Genomic DNA, 16,671 nt, shown 5'->3' on the forward strand with positions numbered 1-16,671 from the left:
TATTTGAAATTTCTTTCAGTTTTAGTGTCAAGTTATTTTTTTTACAAAATTAAAGTTTTTGGCCTTCAAGAAACCAAACTTACATGATGGTGTCTGAAAATGATCTCAAAACAATATTGTTTTTTTTAATCGCAATAATTTCTGGGACAATTTATCGTCCAGCAAAATTAATCGTGCCAGGCTTAGATAAGTCATTTTGTGATCAGTGTACAAGTTAGATAACATGTGTAGGATGTATTGAGCTATTGTTATATTGCTAAAGTATTACCTAAGTAAATTTTTTTTAAAAATAACACAAACTATAATTTATAAAATTTCCACAAAAAACCTGCAAAACGTTAGATATTTTAAAAAAATCACCAATCACTTAGAAATAAAAATAATTTCCACTCTTTATTCCTCAGACAGTCTAATTTTTTGTACATTAGAGTGAAAATACATTTCAGTGTGTTCTAAACAGACAATGCCGATTGGTAGTTGCTGGGATTTTTTACATGGAGTTCCTCAGGGTTGAGTGTTTGGAACAATGTTGTTCCTTTTTCATATCAGTGACGTGTGTAAAGTTTTTATACTGTCTGTAGATGACCAAAACATTTATTTTGCTGTGTAAAGAACATAAATCCACTTCACAACCAATTCGAGTAGAGCTGAAATATCTGGTTTGATGTTAATACACTGACTTTAAATCAGAGTAAAACGATTCTCCGTCAACCACTTTAACAGCTTAAATTTTGATGATTGATTCGGTTTTGTCATTTCATTTTTCTTTTTCACTTTATTTAGATTTAATTCCGTTTTTCCTTTAACCCTCCTCTTTGCTGTCTCCTCTCCTTTGGATTTGGATTCTTACAAAATACAAGTTGATTCTCTTTTAAATCTCAGTGAAGGCACTGCAGCCGCACAAGTGAGTTTCTCAAGGGAAATTATATCTGTTGAGGATACAGGCACTTCAATACTCACATGCTATTATTAGCAAGGAATGCCTGCTCTTTGTCAGCTATCTTTCATATACATAGCATGTTGGCCTCATCCATCATCACCAGAGCCTGTCACCGCCGACAGACAAGTATTCAGAGTCACTCACTAAGCTTTCCTGTCAGCAGTTTTGTACAAATAAAAATGAATAAATGAATTTGTATACAGACGCTTTTACTTGAATACCCCTAAATAAAATTCAGCTCAATCAATTACCTTTGGGAGTGACATAAACAGTAGATGGTGTGTAATTTAATCTCAGCATTCAGCTGTTAGGAGGTTGTTGAGAACATTAGTAGCATCATGAAGACCAAAGGACACAGCAGGCAGGTCACATCAGAAAAAGCCAATTTAAACATCAGAAAATGGAAAGAAGAACATTAAGCTGAGAAGCAGCCAAGTAGCCAGTAGTGCACCCTTATCCCATTGGGGTGATCAGGGGTGCTGGTATCTATCTCCAGCTGTCAACAGGTGAGAGGCGGGGTCACCCTGGACAGGTCGCCAGTCCATCGCAGGGCAATTATCCAAACTTGCAAACCTCCTATCATTTTATGCTACTGATTTAATATTGTCTATTCGCCCAGTGATCCTTTGAAAACCTGTTAAATGAACACGTAGTCATGCCTGAGGTTCAGCTGTTTTGCTTTGAATGGCGGGAATAATTTGGGTGGGAAAAATGGTTTTAAGGTGTAGCCCAAAAGACTTTTAGCTGAAGTTGTCGTTAAGAAGGTTGTACAAATTTTCAGACTTTGCCATTTACAAAAGTTTGAAAAAGGCAGATGAAATTTTGAAACCATTTCAGGGGTATAAGTACTTTTGCGAGACATACAATATAATACACTGCAGTCACCATTGATTCTCAGAGTTACTGACTCGCTTTCTTTGATGTTACCTCTATGTACTTTTCCATATAGAGATATGTAAACCTCTGACTTTCACTTCAGTCCTCCTCCTTCTCGCCCAGGAGAGAGAGGTTTTGTCTTTGTTTGACAAATATTATAGCAACAGTGACTGTCACTGTCAGAAATCAGGTAGAAAATTGTCTGTCGCCAAGTAATGACTATAATTAGGCAACAATTGGGGCAGAAAAGGAGAGGTATCAAAAAAAAAGATAATGATAGCGTGGATGAAGGCCTGTGCTGGGCTGCTGTAAGTGAGATTGAATGCTCTGATTAAGAGCAGAGCGCCAATTATGTCCCACTCGGATGAAGTCGGATGTCTTCCTTTTAATCTCAACTTCTAAACCACAGATTAGATACAGAAGTTTAGCATTTAGAGCTAAAATGCACGTGCTTATCTACTGTATTGGTTTAAGAGCCTGTTTTTAAGTTACCTTGATGCCATGGAAAGGTTTCTTGACTGACTGAATTATCCCTGGTTGTTTGGGTTTTGTGTGTTGCAGGCATCTCGATCCAGTGGGAAGACTCACAACTTTGGGAAAAGAGAGCAATCCATCAAGAGGAATCCTAACGTCCCAGTGGTGGTCCGAGGATGGCTGTACAAACAGGTAGACCACCCCCCTGCTCAAATATCATAGTCCATCTCCTCATGTTCGAGACTTATTTTAGTTCAATCTGGAAAGACTCAGACGGAGAAGAAGGAACAATTAAAAGATTTAATGACAGGAAGATTTAATGTCTTCACCGCTGGCTCACTTCTGTTGCCAGACCATAAGATGCTTGTTGCATTCTGGGAAAAAATGCTTTACACTATTTATAAAATACAAAATTTTCTTTTGTACATTTTTGTCATAATGTAGGTGTTGCATTTCATTTATAAAAAAGTGTTAAATTTCATTTGGTGAAACCTGTCAGACTATATCTGATTTATGTCCAACAAAGATTTTCTTAAATTGTATTTTTTGAGTCATTGCTTACATCATCACCACAAAAATACTGGGATGAAATTGGACAGGTTTTTTTACATAACCAAATGAGAAAGAAATTGAGCATTATTGTGCTTTTGCACCATCTTATTATCACCCTCTTGTCTGACAATTTTATGAAGGTTAGTCTTTACCGTTCCTTTATCATTCTTTGGATTATAGATATCTTTGTGCAGTATCTTTGGGCTTAGCAGTGTTTGCCAACAACTAACACCGATACTTACTGTGGAATGTTGGTAGGAATTGATGCATGGTTGAAATATCTCACAGCAGACTGCACAACTGTGTATGGAAAAAAAAAGCAGATTCAAATGCAGGAAATGCTAAAGCAGTGAAATAACGGGAACCCCAGAGCCATGAGCTATGTCATAATATAGGCATATCATGACACCTGTATCACTAATAACCACAGCCAACAAGCCATCTTTAAAAATAAACGTTTTTATGAAATTTATGTCATTCAAAAACATAAAGTTTTCAGACTCTTGTCTTATTAAAAGAAAGACTGCTAATTTCCACATTTTTCGGATCATCAATTATTTTCTATTTTGTTGGCCAAATTTTTTTTTTACCATTCTTGAGTTCAGCAGTCAAACAAAATAATTTTAAGGGCCACAAATGGCTCTCGGGCCACACTTTGGTGTCCGAACTTTGATTGGACTACATTGTAACCATGATGATATAGGGTCAAGCTGCTGTTGATTGGATCGCCATCTTGACCAGCAGCGAATCTGAGAAATATGTATTATTATCCCTTTACACCTGTGTTATTATTATTATTATTATTATTATTATTATTATTATTATACAGATGTCCCCTCTCCACCAAATTCCACTCCAGTTGGGTCAGTAAAGTTTCGGCTTTTTTCCGCGGCCCACTTTTACTCCTCCCTGATTTATTCTGTGTACTTTAGGAATGTGGAGCACCTGGTGTTTGATCGCAGTTGGGATATTACTGGAGAGTGTTTGCTTATTTAAAGTTCTCCTTAAAATAACCGGCGCTCGGCACCGCCCCGCCGGAAAGACGCCTGGCCTCGCTACGATGCGAACAGCGAGACGACGAGAATCAAGTCGGCAGCAAACAGTGGCACACGCATCACTATGCGTGACACCTATATCACAATTACAACGCCTCGGACCTCACACTCGGGTCAGCATCCCTGTGGCCAGTGGGACAGAGTGTGTTTTATCCCTTTCATCTGCCCACACCGCAGATACAACACATTTTCTACATTTTGAGCAAATGGGAAGAGTATTTATAACTTTGTTTGAGGTTGGAGGGTTTTTTTTTTTTTTTCTGCTTCTGCTGTGTCACCTCTCCTCTTTAAATGGCTCCATTTTTAGCAGGCGAACATTCAGGATGAAACAAGCAGCGGAACGAAGCAGCGAGCCTGTAAACATTCCCTACTCGTGTCCGGCTCACTTTTCCTCTAATAAAGGCGGTTTCTCTCCATATCTGCTTGGTCTTGTCACAAATTCTCCCTTTTTTTCCCATCATTTCTTGCTTCCGTCACTCTGTGGACTTTGCAGTACATTATTATTATCATTATTATTATTATTATAATTCATGAGTGTTTTGCCTCTTGTTTCCTCTCTGCAGGACAGCTCTGGGATGCGCCTTTGGAAGAGGAAGTGGTTTGTCTTGTCTGATTTCTGCCTTTTCTACTACAAAGGTGAGTCTGTGCAACAAGACCTAGCATGAGCAAAACAGTTTGTTTTTTACACGGTATACAACTATAAAAACATAATAAACTGATGATCAAATAAGTAAGGGGTGTCAATGGAAACCAAAAAATAAAAAAACGTGGTGAAGGAAAAATCTGTAGCTTTAAGCTGGAATTTTAGACAGTATTTCAACTTTGCCAAGTTAGATGGAAAAAAGGAAAGAACAGAGCATAAATACACCAAATTTCCTGTTATTTGTTTAAAAGTAGCAGTCGGAACCAACAGCCAACACGCCTCCGTAAGAAATATGTAATTTCCTTTCTGGAAGCATGCAATCCACTGCAAAAACACAACATCTTACCAAGTACTTTTGATCCAGTTTGAAGAGCAAATATTTAGCTTTGTCTTCAAATAAGACAAAACTAACTTACAAGTAACTTTTTAGCAAGATGTAAGAGCTTGTTTAAGTAAATATTCCTTTAATGTTTATTTTTTAGGAAGTATTAGTTCCAGATTTATTTCACTTCTAACATTTTTCATCTGCCAATCAAGCTAGTTTTTTTTTTTTATCAATATTTAGGATTTTTTTTTTTACTCTAAACAATCTTCTATTTCTTGCTAAAAAGTTTCTTATAAGTTAGTTTTGTCTTATTTCAAGTGTACTGAGATATTTACTCTAGAAACTAGACAATAATTGGTAACATGTTGTGTTCTTGCGGTGTTGCTTTTCTACTTCCCCCAACTTGCTAAAAATGAAAATAGCTAACTTAATCAAAAATTGTCCGATTCCGCGGCCGGTTTCTCTTTAATCCTTCATTCATATTTCTTGATAAAACTATTTATACTCTGATTATCACTTGCCTGCTTGCTGAGATCGGTCATGAAATTTTAAGTTGGAAAACTTTGCAAGTGCAAATGCCTGCGTTTGTCAGTGATTAGTTGTGATGGTACCAACTTGGTCCAGAACTCTGTGCGTCAATCTACATTAAATTAAATTAAAAATAAATAAATAAAAAAAAAACAGTATATATGTCACAAATTTGACTTTGTATGAACTGTGTAGAAAAAGTGCCGACAGCTTGACATGCTCTGATTGTTTTTGTGAAGTGGAACTGACGAAGGAGGCAGTAAATCAGTCTTGGCGTCCTTTAATTGGATTTTTCCTAGTGAAACACATATGTGACAAGAGCTCACACACACACATCACACACACACACATCACACACTAACCGCTGGGCTCTGTCGTTCTTCCTGTCTTAATCCGCCTCTCTGCGCGCTCCTTCGCCATCTCCGTATATTTTTGACTGATCCTTTTGGGAGTCGCCTCGGCAGCGGGGTGGCATCGATTCGCCACAGTTTCAGTTTTGTCTCTTTTCAGTTCAAAGGTTTCTGCTCTCAAAGTGAAAAGTCTTGATCTGGTACGCTCGTCATTTCCTTTCATCTCGTGTGTTCACGAACACAAACGCATGTTGGTCTTTCTATAATGTCGTGGGTACTGGTTTCCATTAGGGCTCTAGATTTCGTTTGTTTTTGCTTTTATTTGTCGCTTTTTAAACAATAAAATACAAGAAAGATCATAAACAGCTAAGTACTTCAATAATTCATAAAGCTGCGGTGTGTAACTTTTATAAAAATTATGTTTTTTTACATATTTGTTGAAACTGTTACTGTGTCGTAACCATATGACATGATGAGACAGATAATCTGTCTTCTCCCAGTGCTCCCAGTTCCATTAGATAACCAATCAGAGCCCGCCTCAAAACAAAACAACAGAAGCAACAAATAAAATGAGTCATGAAGTCTCTGTAAATAAAGTTGCCCTCCAAAGAAAGGGGCTGAAGATTTTTATCATACAGTTTTTGGTAGAAAAAGAGAGAAAAGATGAAAATGATAAATCACACAAATGGAAAGTATTCAGCTTATTTTACGTTATCATGCCAATAACTAATTTATTGCGACAGGCCTCAGTAAGGCCTGTTGCAATCTTTTTGCGACAGGCAAAAAGATTTTTTTTTTGTTTGGTAAAAAGGCAGCTCAAGTAACAGATGAAGCATCATCAGATGGAGCAGAATGTAAAGTTTTATAATTCTAAAATAAAAAAATCAAGCAAAAGAAACATTTGTCCAAGTTAGTTTCTTTCAATAAAAAAAATCTTCTGAAACTTTAACAAACGCAGCAGGTCTGTGAAGTTTCTCACTGTGGGTAGAGGAGCCAGACATCTTACTCAAGTAACAGCAGCAAAAAAAATAGGCTCTTAAAATTAAAAAGTACTCAAGTTATTCAAGTAAATGGAACTAGGTACTAGATAACTCTTAATTTAACTCCGAGTTGATCAGGTTTGCTCCGTGTGTGTGTGTGTGTGTGTGTGTGTGTGTGTGTGTGTGTGTGTAGGGTGGCTCCCACCGTCTCGTCCACCATGTGGGGAATGTGTCCTCCAAACGACCTTGGATTATTTTCAACCCAACTGCCCGTGTAATCTACAGCGTCACCTTATCACCGTCCATCCAAACACTCGGAGATGTGGACATGTGGCATGCGCACATTCCTTCATATCAGCAGTGAATTTTACAATGAAGCAATCATTGAACGCACACGCACGCATGCACACATGCAAACACACACACACCAAACACACACACATGCAAACACACACACACCAAACACACACACATGCAAACACACGTAGTAATTCTCTGAGACGATACCGAGTGGAAAGCCAACATGTACAGAGTTGTAAACATAGAGCGATATTTTTAAAAATGTGAGAACATCTTTCCCCAAGCAACAGCTTTAGGCGTTGAGACAAAAGTTTAGAGTTAAGGTTAAAGGTCAAAGGCTGGAGAAACGCATGTTTGGTGGATGGTTAGCGTTTACTCCGCTGCTCATTTAGGTTCTGGCACATGGAGCGACGGCATGAGAGCGTCGTGTCGCTGGTGGCAGGAGGAGCGTGAAATTAGAGGGTGATGAGTGATACTTATTTTATTGCCCCTTCCTTTCCTCTCTATCTTTATCTCTGTTTTCCCTCACCTACCCCACCCTGATTATCCACTCCCTCACTCACTTTCTCCCTCTCTCTCTCTGCAGACAGCAGAGAGGAGGCGGTCTTGGGCAGTATTCCTCTGCCCAGCTATGTCATTTCACCCGTTGGCCCCGAAGATCACATCAGCCGCAAGTATGCCTTCAAGGTACGCCTCTTTTTGTTGTCAGCACTCTTTCTATGCTGCCTGGTAGTTCTTTTTTTTGTTTTGTTTTGCTCTAATGTGATTGTGTTTTTCTTTTAAAGTTAAGATGAAAATGTTTTGTTGTTTCGTTGTAATAACAATAAGCAGCAATTATTTCTCAGCTCATCATTTCTCTAATGTTCTTCAAGTCGGCTAGCGCACAATTTACTGAATGAAATCATCAAAACTTCAAAAGCGGCGATAAAAAGGAATCGCAGGGTTTCTCTTTCACGTCAACAAGAAGAAATAAACCGTCTTGATGCTGTGCGTCATGACCGCCGGTTGAAAGTGATTCCATCCTGACTGACAGATGTTTTTTTTTCCTCCGACTGGAACCACTTGAGATAAAATGCATGTGCGCTTCCTGCTATTTAAAGCTGAGAAGTTTCCACTGAGTTATTTCTGTCATTTCAGCCTGAGAAGCTCATGCTAAACGACAATACAGCAAATTGCCCTTTATAACCCTTGAACTTTTCCACATGTTGTCATGTTATGATCACAAACCTGGATGTTTTTTATTTGGATTTTAAGTGTGTGGCTTTTGGATCTAGCTTCCTAAAGTCCATGCGCTGTAGAAACACTTTCTGTAATTACAGCAGCAAGTGTTTTAGTGCAGGGGTTCACAAACTTTTCAATTCCCCAAACAGCGTCCATTATCATATTTACTGATATTTATTGATGCTCTCGGTTAGTTAAAACTTTGCAAACTTTGTAGCAACTTTTCAAATTCCTCTTGCCACATTTCTTCTCAAAAAAGTAAATTTGTCTTGTTTTACTGGTATTGTTGGCTTTTAACTTTCAAACAACAAAAATCAAGTTTGGCCAAAATCAGACTGGGGAGGTCAGGCTTTTTTTAAAGAACGACAATGGGCCAGAAAATTGAAATTGATACTTTTCAAATTTTTTTCTTTCCACATTTCAATAAAAACAAGATCTATAGAGTAGATGGTAAGATAAAGTGAAACTCAGGAAGAGTGTATTTACTGACTAGGTGACTTCTGACGGTATTTCATTCCAACATATTATATTTTGAGGTGTTAGGGTAAAGAGGCTTGAATACAAATTGATTTTGTTCCATTTTTATGAACTACTTTCTGTTGTTCTTTCACATAAAATTCAAATATAAAACACTGATGTCCTAATGTGTTAAAATGTGGGGAAAGTTAGGAGGTAAAGACACGTTTGCATGTCTCTGCAACACACGGATAGATAAGCATTTCCATAAAGAGATATTTTTGTGGTTTATCACACAGGTTCACATTTATGTGCATTCATGTGTTTAGTCTATTCTAGTTGTGCTTCACAGATTGGATTATTAATCACATCTTTACCTGCCCCTCCCCCCCACCTGTTGGAGCAGCGTCCATTACAGCCAACTGTCTGTCTGTCAGTGTCTCTGTCGACACCGAACGGCAGGAAGCCTCTCCGCTCCCCGAGGCGCAGCTTTTTCTTTTTACTGTTGTTTGTCTTTACAGTTCAGCCTGACAGCGCTATGAGCAGATGCTCGTTTTTCTACGAATCCATCCAGACTCATGTGGGAGGGTCTACATGTCACGGCTGTTTTTGTTCGAAGGGTGAAAGCCCATAAAAACCAAACGGTTGCCTCAGCCCGAGTTGTTATGACAAGTTGCTGTGGTAACGCCTTGGCACAGAAAGCTCAGAGCCAATCACACCTGCAGCCTTTGCCCCTTGTTCCTAATTAAAGCCTGAGATAAATGGTGTTTTATACTTCTGGCCGGACGGGATCATCTGCTCATCTGTCTGCTGAGTTCTGTTCACGACAAGGCAAACGTGACACAAAACGCTTTTCCACTTTGTGACAGTGTGGAATCTGTTAAGGTTCAATTTTGATCCATTTACATGAACTTTCTAAGGTCCTGAAATGTGGAAACCAAAGGTTTTTAAAGGTGTGCTTTCTTTCTATCATTATATTAAGTTTTCATGTATAATCACTGCAACGAAAGATACAAGTCGTCTGGATTCTTTGGTTCTAAATTGTGTGTGTTTTTTTTTTCTATTTTCTTATAATGTAGGTCAAATATTGGAGAGTTTACTTATTATTTTGGCCTCTCTAGAAAAAATAAAGTATCTTTTTTAGTGTTCTTTTTTCCCAGTAAAGTGACAGTATTGCTGTTTCTCTTCCCCTTTCCTAAAATATATCCAATTTTCTTTTTCAATTTTACCATCTCTTAAAGGTAAAGCTCTCTTAAATCAATCAAATACCTATAAAGTGCTAAAACTGCCTGTTTAATTTCACCTTAACACCCTGAATCCAATAAGTCCAAAGTCTTTCAGGGGACGACAAAATGAAACGGCTGTCTGCTTTGTGAAGCCTGGGTTTCTTTCATTTGGCCTACGAGGTTTTCTGCACGAATCTGGTTCATGTCCACCAAACTCTGCTCAGTTTGAGTTCAGCAGGATTTCCAGACACTCTGATGCTGAAAACAGCAGAAGGGGGTTGGAACGAGGTCGCCATGTTGCACTACAATGAAAAACAAACACATTTGATTGGTTGTATTTGTTGATTAAACTCCATCTCCAGCACATCCACGGTCAGCTGCATATCACACCCTGCTCCCCACACCCCTCCATGCTCCCCCTGCCCCTCTATTTACCGAACCCTCTCCCCTCTCTTGTTGCCGTTGGCCGGCTGCCTGGCTGGGACCTCCCTCCCTCCCTGTGAGTGTGTTGAGCCGTCCAGTGAAAGCCCGCCCATAAATAGGTACTCACTCCACTGCTGTGGTGTCGGCTCTCTCTCTCTCTCTCTCTCTCTCCCTCTCTCTCTCTGGCCAGATGTGACCCTTCCTCATCCCTGTCGCCTGCTGTCGCTGTGGTTTTGTTGGTTATAAATATGGGAGAATATACAACGGCTGCGTATATTCCTGTGTTTTTGATGCATGTCTTCAGAGGAGCGTGTTTGTTTTCGGCTGTTTTATTTGACTGTCTGTGTTATCGCCTTATCTTGATTTCATTTGTCATTGTTATCGTCGTTTGACTCTTTTACCTCACCTTGTCCTGTTGTTACATAATGGATCTTCCTGGTGTTTGTCTGTGTGGCCAGACCACTGTGTTTTTCTTCTGTCAGATCTGCTGCCTGTAACTTGTCACTCAACTTCTCTGGGAAGTAGCAGAAAGGGAAAGAGTAAGAAAGTAAAACTTGAACACAGAATGTTTCGTAGTTCTAAATCTGAACATGAGAAAGCTGTTATATTCTGGAGTTACGCTAATGAGAAACGTCTCTTTTGTTGAGGTTTGATATTTTAGGACTTTGAAAAAATACGGCCTGTATTTATAGAATTTAATTTATATTTAGGTCATATTTATATTACTCAAGATGGTGGCTTAGGTAGACTAAGGGGAGCATTGATGAATAAAAAATCCAGATTGCCCCAACAATGAAATCTTCTAAAACAGAAAATCTGATTAATCGATTAAATCAATTTATCACCCAGGAGATTAAAGAAGAATGACACTTTTTCACATGTGATTTCAATTGTGTTTCTTATTTAAAGAAAACGCAGCGTTTGCAAAATCACGGAGGCTTTTTTCTACACTAGTGGAATAGTGACAAAGTTTTGCGCACCTTTGTGATGGAGACGCAGCTGGAGCGGCTCAGAGAGCGTCAGTCCTCGTCAGTCTCATCGGTTCGGTGTCGCATACAAAACAGTTGGATGTGAAAACTGTTTCCTGTCAAGCAGTTAACTGTCCGACATCCACAGACTGATGTACCTATTTTCTTTTACTTATGTTTACTTTGTTGTTGTCCAAAGTAAACATTCATTCACCACCGTTTTTCGTGGTCATAAAAACAGCACACCAGCAAAAACACGTCATTCCATTGTAATGCAGTAGTGGACAGTGATGATGAGGGCTTGTTTTAACCAGAGCACCAAATACTGAATACCGAAGAACTGTAAAGTCAAATGGGGAGTTGGTCCACTCCAACACCTTAAGCTTGGCCCAAATTGGCTCATTAACAGGACAGCAGAAAAATCCATAACAAAAATGGCTGAAAATAAAATAATCAAGATGCTATCATGGCTAATTAAAACATTCTAAATTAAACTGGGATTAAAATGAATTTTAAAGCGAGAGGAGCAGAAACAAAAGTGAGCAAATATTCCTCCTCCACAATGTGGGCGATGATAAGGTCATACAGAGAACATTATCATCATTATTGCTGCTAAAGGTGCTTCCAAGCGTTTCCATTTTGGCTAACAACGTGGAATCTCTGTGTGTTTTTGCACTCTTGAGCTGAAACATGAATATTTTTTACACACCAGACACTGTTTCCGTGCAGAGCCAAAAACACCAACAAGCTTTCCGTCTAAGTGCTTCCAGTTTAAATCCGGTTTTCGTGGTGGCAGGTTGGGGAGAAGGTAACTTATCCGGAGCTTTGTGGAGCTCTGGCAGCTGTGGGTTATCGGTGAGAACACAAGCGACTCTTTAAATAGCGCCTGGAAAAAAATCGAGAGTTTGTCAGCGGTTGTCCGAAAGCGACGACTGAGCACCATTGTGAGCTTTTGTGTGTGTGTGTGTGTGTGTGTGTGTGTGTGTGTGTGTGTGTGAGAGAGAGAGACGTAAGCGATATTTTCAGGCTGCGGCAGGAGTGGACACGGAAAAAGGCAGGAAGTGATTCAGAGTGGAAAATACTAAACGAAAATAATGAGAGGAAGCGTTTGAAAGGACACAGAGGGTTGAACTGATAAAGGCTTGTTCCTGTGAAAAACGGGGCTCAGAAGAAAAAACGACAGAGAGCGAACGGTGGGATTTTGTTCTCCTTTTTTGTCTCTGCTTCATCAAACACAATTAAACAAAACTGGTGCTGAGGCAGATAATCAGAAACCCGACTTAAAAGTGTCACCAACTCCCACGCGCATCCAAACAGAGCGGCGCGAGCTCTCGGTGTGTGGGTGTGTTAGCCGCGCGCACTCAAAGCTCAACGACCCTCTCAGCGTTCCTGATAAAGGCGGCCACGGACTCGGTTTTTTATTATTAATATTTATTTATTTATCGTCTGCTGAAGGTGTCTGGCGCATGTGCCTGTTTTTTGACTGTGTTTTTGTTTTTTTAGTACTTTTGTTTCTTCCTCCGTGTTAAAGTCGAAGCACATTCAGAGCTGAGGTCAGGTTAGGGCGTTTAAAAAGTTACATGTGCAACATTTTACAGTACAAATATCCGTTCATGCCTCTGTACAGCGGTGCTGCACGTGTGAAAACATCTGACTTTTCGCCCGGTCTTCTGTCTCGGTAGCTATAAGAGGCCATCTGTCGGGGAGCTGATGGAGAGTCAGGAGGCGCGCTTTGACAGCTGTTTCCTCAGGATGCTCTTTTGCTTTCCTTGAAATGTTTAGTTTATTTTTGGTGTTTGAGACGTAATTTCTAACCAGCCTCCTTCCCATTCCTCTGCCTTCTGATCTAACTTAATATGCCTCGGCTTCTGGAGATAACAAGCCCTAATGTGATTCGTACTATTGGTGCTTTTTATCCGGGCAGCATCCTGATGTTTTCAGACATCTGTTTTAGCCAAACAATCTGAAATGTTGGGCCCATACATAGAAAAGAGGCCTGCAATAAAAAGCAGTTCTATTGAAATGGCTTTGAAATTATAGAAAAACACCAATGTTGTAGAAATTGCCTACAACTGTCTTTGGTACAAACACCAAAATAGTATGTTGACAAAAGGGTAGATATAGAGATCTCATATTAAATAACTTCCTTTTTAATTTTCAAGGAATAAAAAGTGAGTTAGTTTTTTAGTTGTTTTTTTTTTATTTTATAAAATACACTTCACAGATTATAAAGATGTGTTTTTATAAAGTGCCTCCAAAATACATTCTTAAAACTTTGGATGTTTTGCCCTTTTTTACGTCAAGAAATAAATTTTTAAAAGTCTTTTTTTTATTGATTGATTTTTTTTTTGGGGGGGTAGAGGGAGTTGGCAAAACATTTACAAAAAACACCCCGTGTCAATGTGAAAACTGATTTCCACAAATAAAAAAATAAACAAAAATAACAATAAAATAAAATAAATATTTCACATAAAATAAGTAGATTGCATAAATATTCACCCAAGTCAGTAGTAGATGAACCTTTGGCTGACTGAAGAAACAGTCAAAAACATAAAAATAGGAGCATATCACGCATCCCTAAAATATTTTAAATTAGCATATCTAAAATGATGGTCTTAAATTTATTTTAAAAATTTAAGTTAGCCTTAAATATGTTAATCACAGGTCTTAAATTTTGATCATTTAAACTCTTTTCTATCAGACTAAAGTTTGAGTCATGCTCAGATGTCTTTGTTGCCTTTGAGGCGGTTGAGGCTACTGCTAACTAGCTGCTAATGTGCATGCTTTTGCTAGCTAAGTTTTTTTTTTTGCGTCTGTCATGGGTAAGTTCAAATGTATTGACAGTTGGCTATCAATACATTTGAACAAGCAGCTGTTCAAATTGTGGCTTTGCAATGGCTAATTTCCAGTAGCAATAGAAATTAGCTATTGGCTAATTTCCATTTGCCAACCCATAAGATGCTAAGGTGAATTCTGTGTAAAAAAAAACGTACAACTAAGATGGTGAATACTGTAGATTTGTGTACATTTCTGTAAATTTGTGTCGTGAAACTGGTCTTAAATTTCATTCATAAAGGTCTTTAAAAGGTCTTTAGATTTATCTTTCAAATGCAGGTTTTCACATAACCTGTCAGGGATGATGTATAAATGAGCTTCAAAAATAACAATCATCAGACAAAGACAAGATATTAAATCCTACCTTTGCCCAGTTTTAATTGTCAGTGCGTGGATGTGAAGCCTACCTGAACACCCTGACAGAGCAGGCGTGCTTTTCCAGGTTATCCAGTCCCGGTTGGGTCGATCCAGCAGCGCAATCAGCTCCAAAACATCATGAAGTGTCGGGTTCAGAGCCCGTGTTTTGGGCATGCTGAGCCAGAGAGCTTTATATCGAAGCGTTTTTCTCTCGTAATCAGGGCTAAGTTTGCGTGAGCGGCCGGGGCAGCTGCTCTGTAAGAAGTGGACGTGAACGAGCACGGCGCTCGCATGCGCGTTTGTCGGCTCCTTTGCCAGGGTTTATTTAGAGTTTACAGTAACACAGCAGGGGCGACAGTCTGCTTTATCCACCAGTGTTTGGTGTGTACGTTAAAAGCGTCCGTGTGGGCGTAATGTTCGGCATGGTTGCTCACTGAAAGACGAGAAAGCCAAGCTGCTGAAACGCGCTCGTCTTCTAATCTGAACCGGAGAACAGAGAAAATGTCTGTACTGCAGCCAAAGTGGATCCAAACGCTGTACAACTCCCCCGCTGTCCTGCATTCATTATTCAGAGAAGGAATTAGAGTACGGGAGATTCTATGTTTAATTACTTTTCATTTACATGCATCTGTTCTCGAGAGAGGACTCTCGTTTGTCTGCTGGTCTCAGCGGCCGAGACGGTGGAGGACGGAAGGAAGGAAGGAAAAGGGAAAGTGGATTATTTAAAAAGCTAGGCTCAGTGAAGTGCAGCCCGGCTTCTAAGGGGAACTAATAACCCCACATTTACAACAAAGACCTATTTATCAAGGATACAAAGCACTTAGTGACTATTAATTAATCAGCAGCTGTTACACAGAAGGTCTTCCTTAAATTTCCGACTGGTTCTGCTTGTTTTGTGCCGTGTTTCTCGTGTTCCTGAAGTTAGTTAGAAGTAGACAGGCATCACGTCGAGTGGTGAAGCTGGAATATTCTCAGCCTGTAATCAATTCTTAATGGATTTTCAATCAGAAAGCTTCTTGGTATCCACCTCTTGAGGCTCCTCTCTGGACTTGGCACAGTGACCTACGGGGAGGCTGCAGATCTCTTTTGAAGAGCTGGTTGCCACGGCAGCCGTAAACACTCCCGATTTTCAAAAAAGAAGATTTCTCAACACCCTCCCCTGCTTTCCATCTCTATTCGGTGCTGCGTTGTCTGTTTTTTTTTTATTTTCCTGCCGTTTCCACCTACACAACCGGAGTAGCTTTTGCAAAACAGTTTCTTCTTGTGGGTTTCTCAGTTGTGCAATAGCCTGGGAGATAAAAGAGATGGCTCTGAACCCAGAGCTGCAAGAAATAATTCTTTGGAGCCACTTGGGACAATGGAGGAAAAGACGGGAGGAATACTGTAACATTTAGCACCGCCAAAAGCGACGTGTCGCTTATTCACAAAATAGGTGTGGATGTGAGACAGAACAACATCCATTTACAGATGTAGCACTGCGCAAAATAATTCATATCCCTTGAATATTTTCACATTACAATTATAAATGCATTATTCTAGAGAAGGAAACAAAAGGAAAATCCTGTACAACTGATGGATATGCCACTAAAAGTTTGCTAGAGAGCATTAGTGAACAAATAGCATTGTGAAGATAAACACCATCCATCATCCATAACGTCAAACCCACCAAAGCCATCCGTCTAAATGGTAAGACTCAGTAAGGAGAGCATTTAATCAGAGAAGGAACCAAGTTGCCCATGGATACGGTGGCCCAGAGGGGACAATGAAAAAATTCACAGCACAGCTGCAAAAGCTACAAGATAACAGTGAAACCCGCGCCGTGTTCAGAACAACGCAGCCTTAGTATAATTTCTGTTTATTCTGAAACAGAAATTATGCTAAATCGGAAGTGATGCTAAATTTGTTAGCATCTCTTCTGTCAGATCATAACTTCCGCATTGGTTTTTTGTTGTTGTGTTGTCGTTTTTATTAGTTGCATTGTGATTTTTGATTTTTTGTTGTTAGTTTGTGACTGGTTATGTTGTGACTTCAGTTATTTTGTTGACTTTTGTTGTGTTGCGGCATCAGTTACTTAATAGCAAGTTGGTTTTGTGATGCAGCTTTTTGTTTGTGGCTTCTTCTTGTTGCATTGTGACATTTGTTATTATGGTATTTGTTGTTAC

At 39.3% G+C, this 16,671-nt stretch overlaps 1 protein-coding gene and 1 long non-coding RNA gene across 12 annotated transcripts in view; both read left to right on the forward strand.

The window, feature by feature from the left end:
- LOC106964263 (pleckstrin homology domain-containing family A member 7) overlaps positions 1 to 16,671 on the forward strand; it is a 147,284-nt gene that overhangs the window by 95,126 nt on the left and 35,487 nt on the right. For 9 of the 11 annotated variants that reach the window (XM_015059665.1, XM_015059667.1, XM_015059666.1 and 6 more), the window contains 3 exons: positions 2,378 to 2,482; positions 4,461 to 4,533; positions 7,610 to 7,710. In XM_015059665.1, coding sequence (XP_014915151.1) covers positions 2,378 to 2,482; positions 4,461 to 4,533; positions 7,610 to 7,710 — 279 coding nt within the window. Of the gene's footprint in view, positions 1 to 2,377; positions 2,483 to 4,460; positions 4,534 to 7,609; positions 7,711 to 8,841; positions 10,469 to 16,671 lie in introns of those variants that run through there. The other 2 variants (XM_015059675.1, XM_015059676.1) reach the window with 1 other exon arrangement.
- LOC106964265 (uncharacterized) lies at positions 13,951 to 16,632 on the forward strand. Its single transcript, XR_001428362.1, has 2 exons — positions 13,951 to 14,538; positions 14,578 to 16,632. It is a non-coding gene; the product is annotated as an uncharacterized LOC106964265 (long non-coding RNA).

Source organism: Poecilia latipinna, unplaced genomic scaffold, assembly GCF_001443285.1.
Source record: "Poecilia latipinna isolate Pla-1442-1.1 unplaced genomic scaffold, P_latipinna-1.0 Scaffold1648, whole genome shotgun sequence".
Lineage (NCBI taxonomy): Eukaryota > Metazoa > Chordata > Actinopteri > Cyprinodontiformes > Poeciliidae > Poecilia > Poecilia latipinna.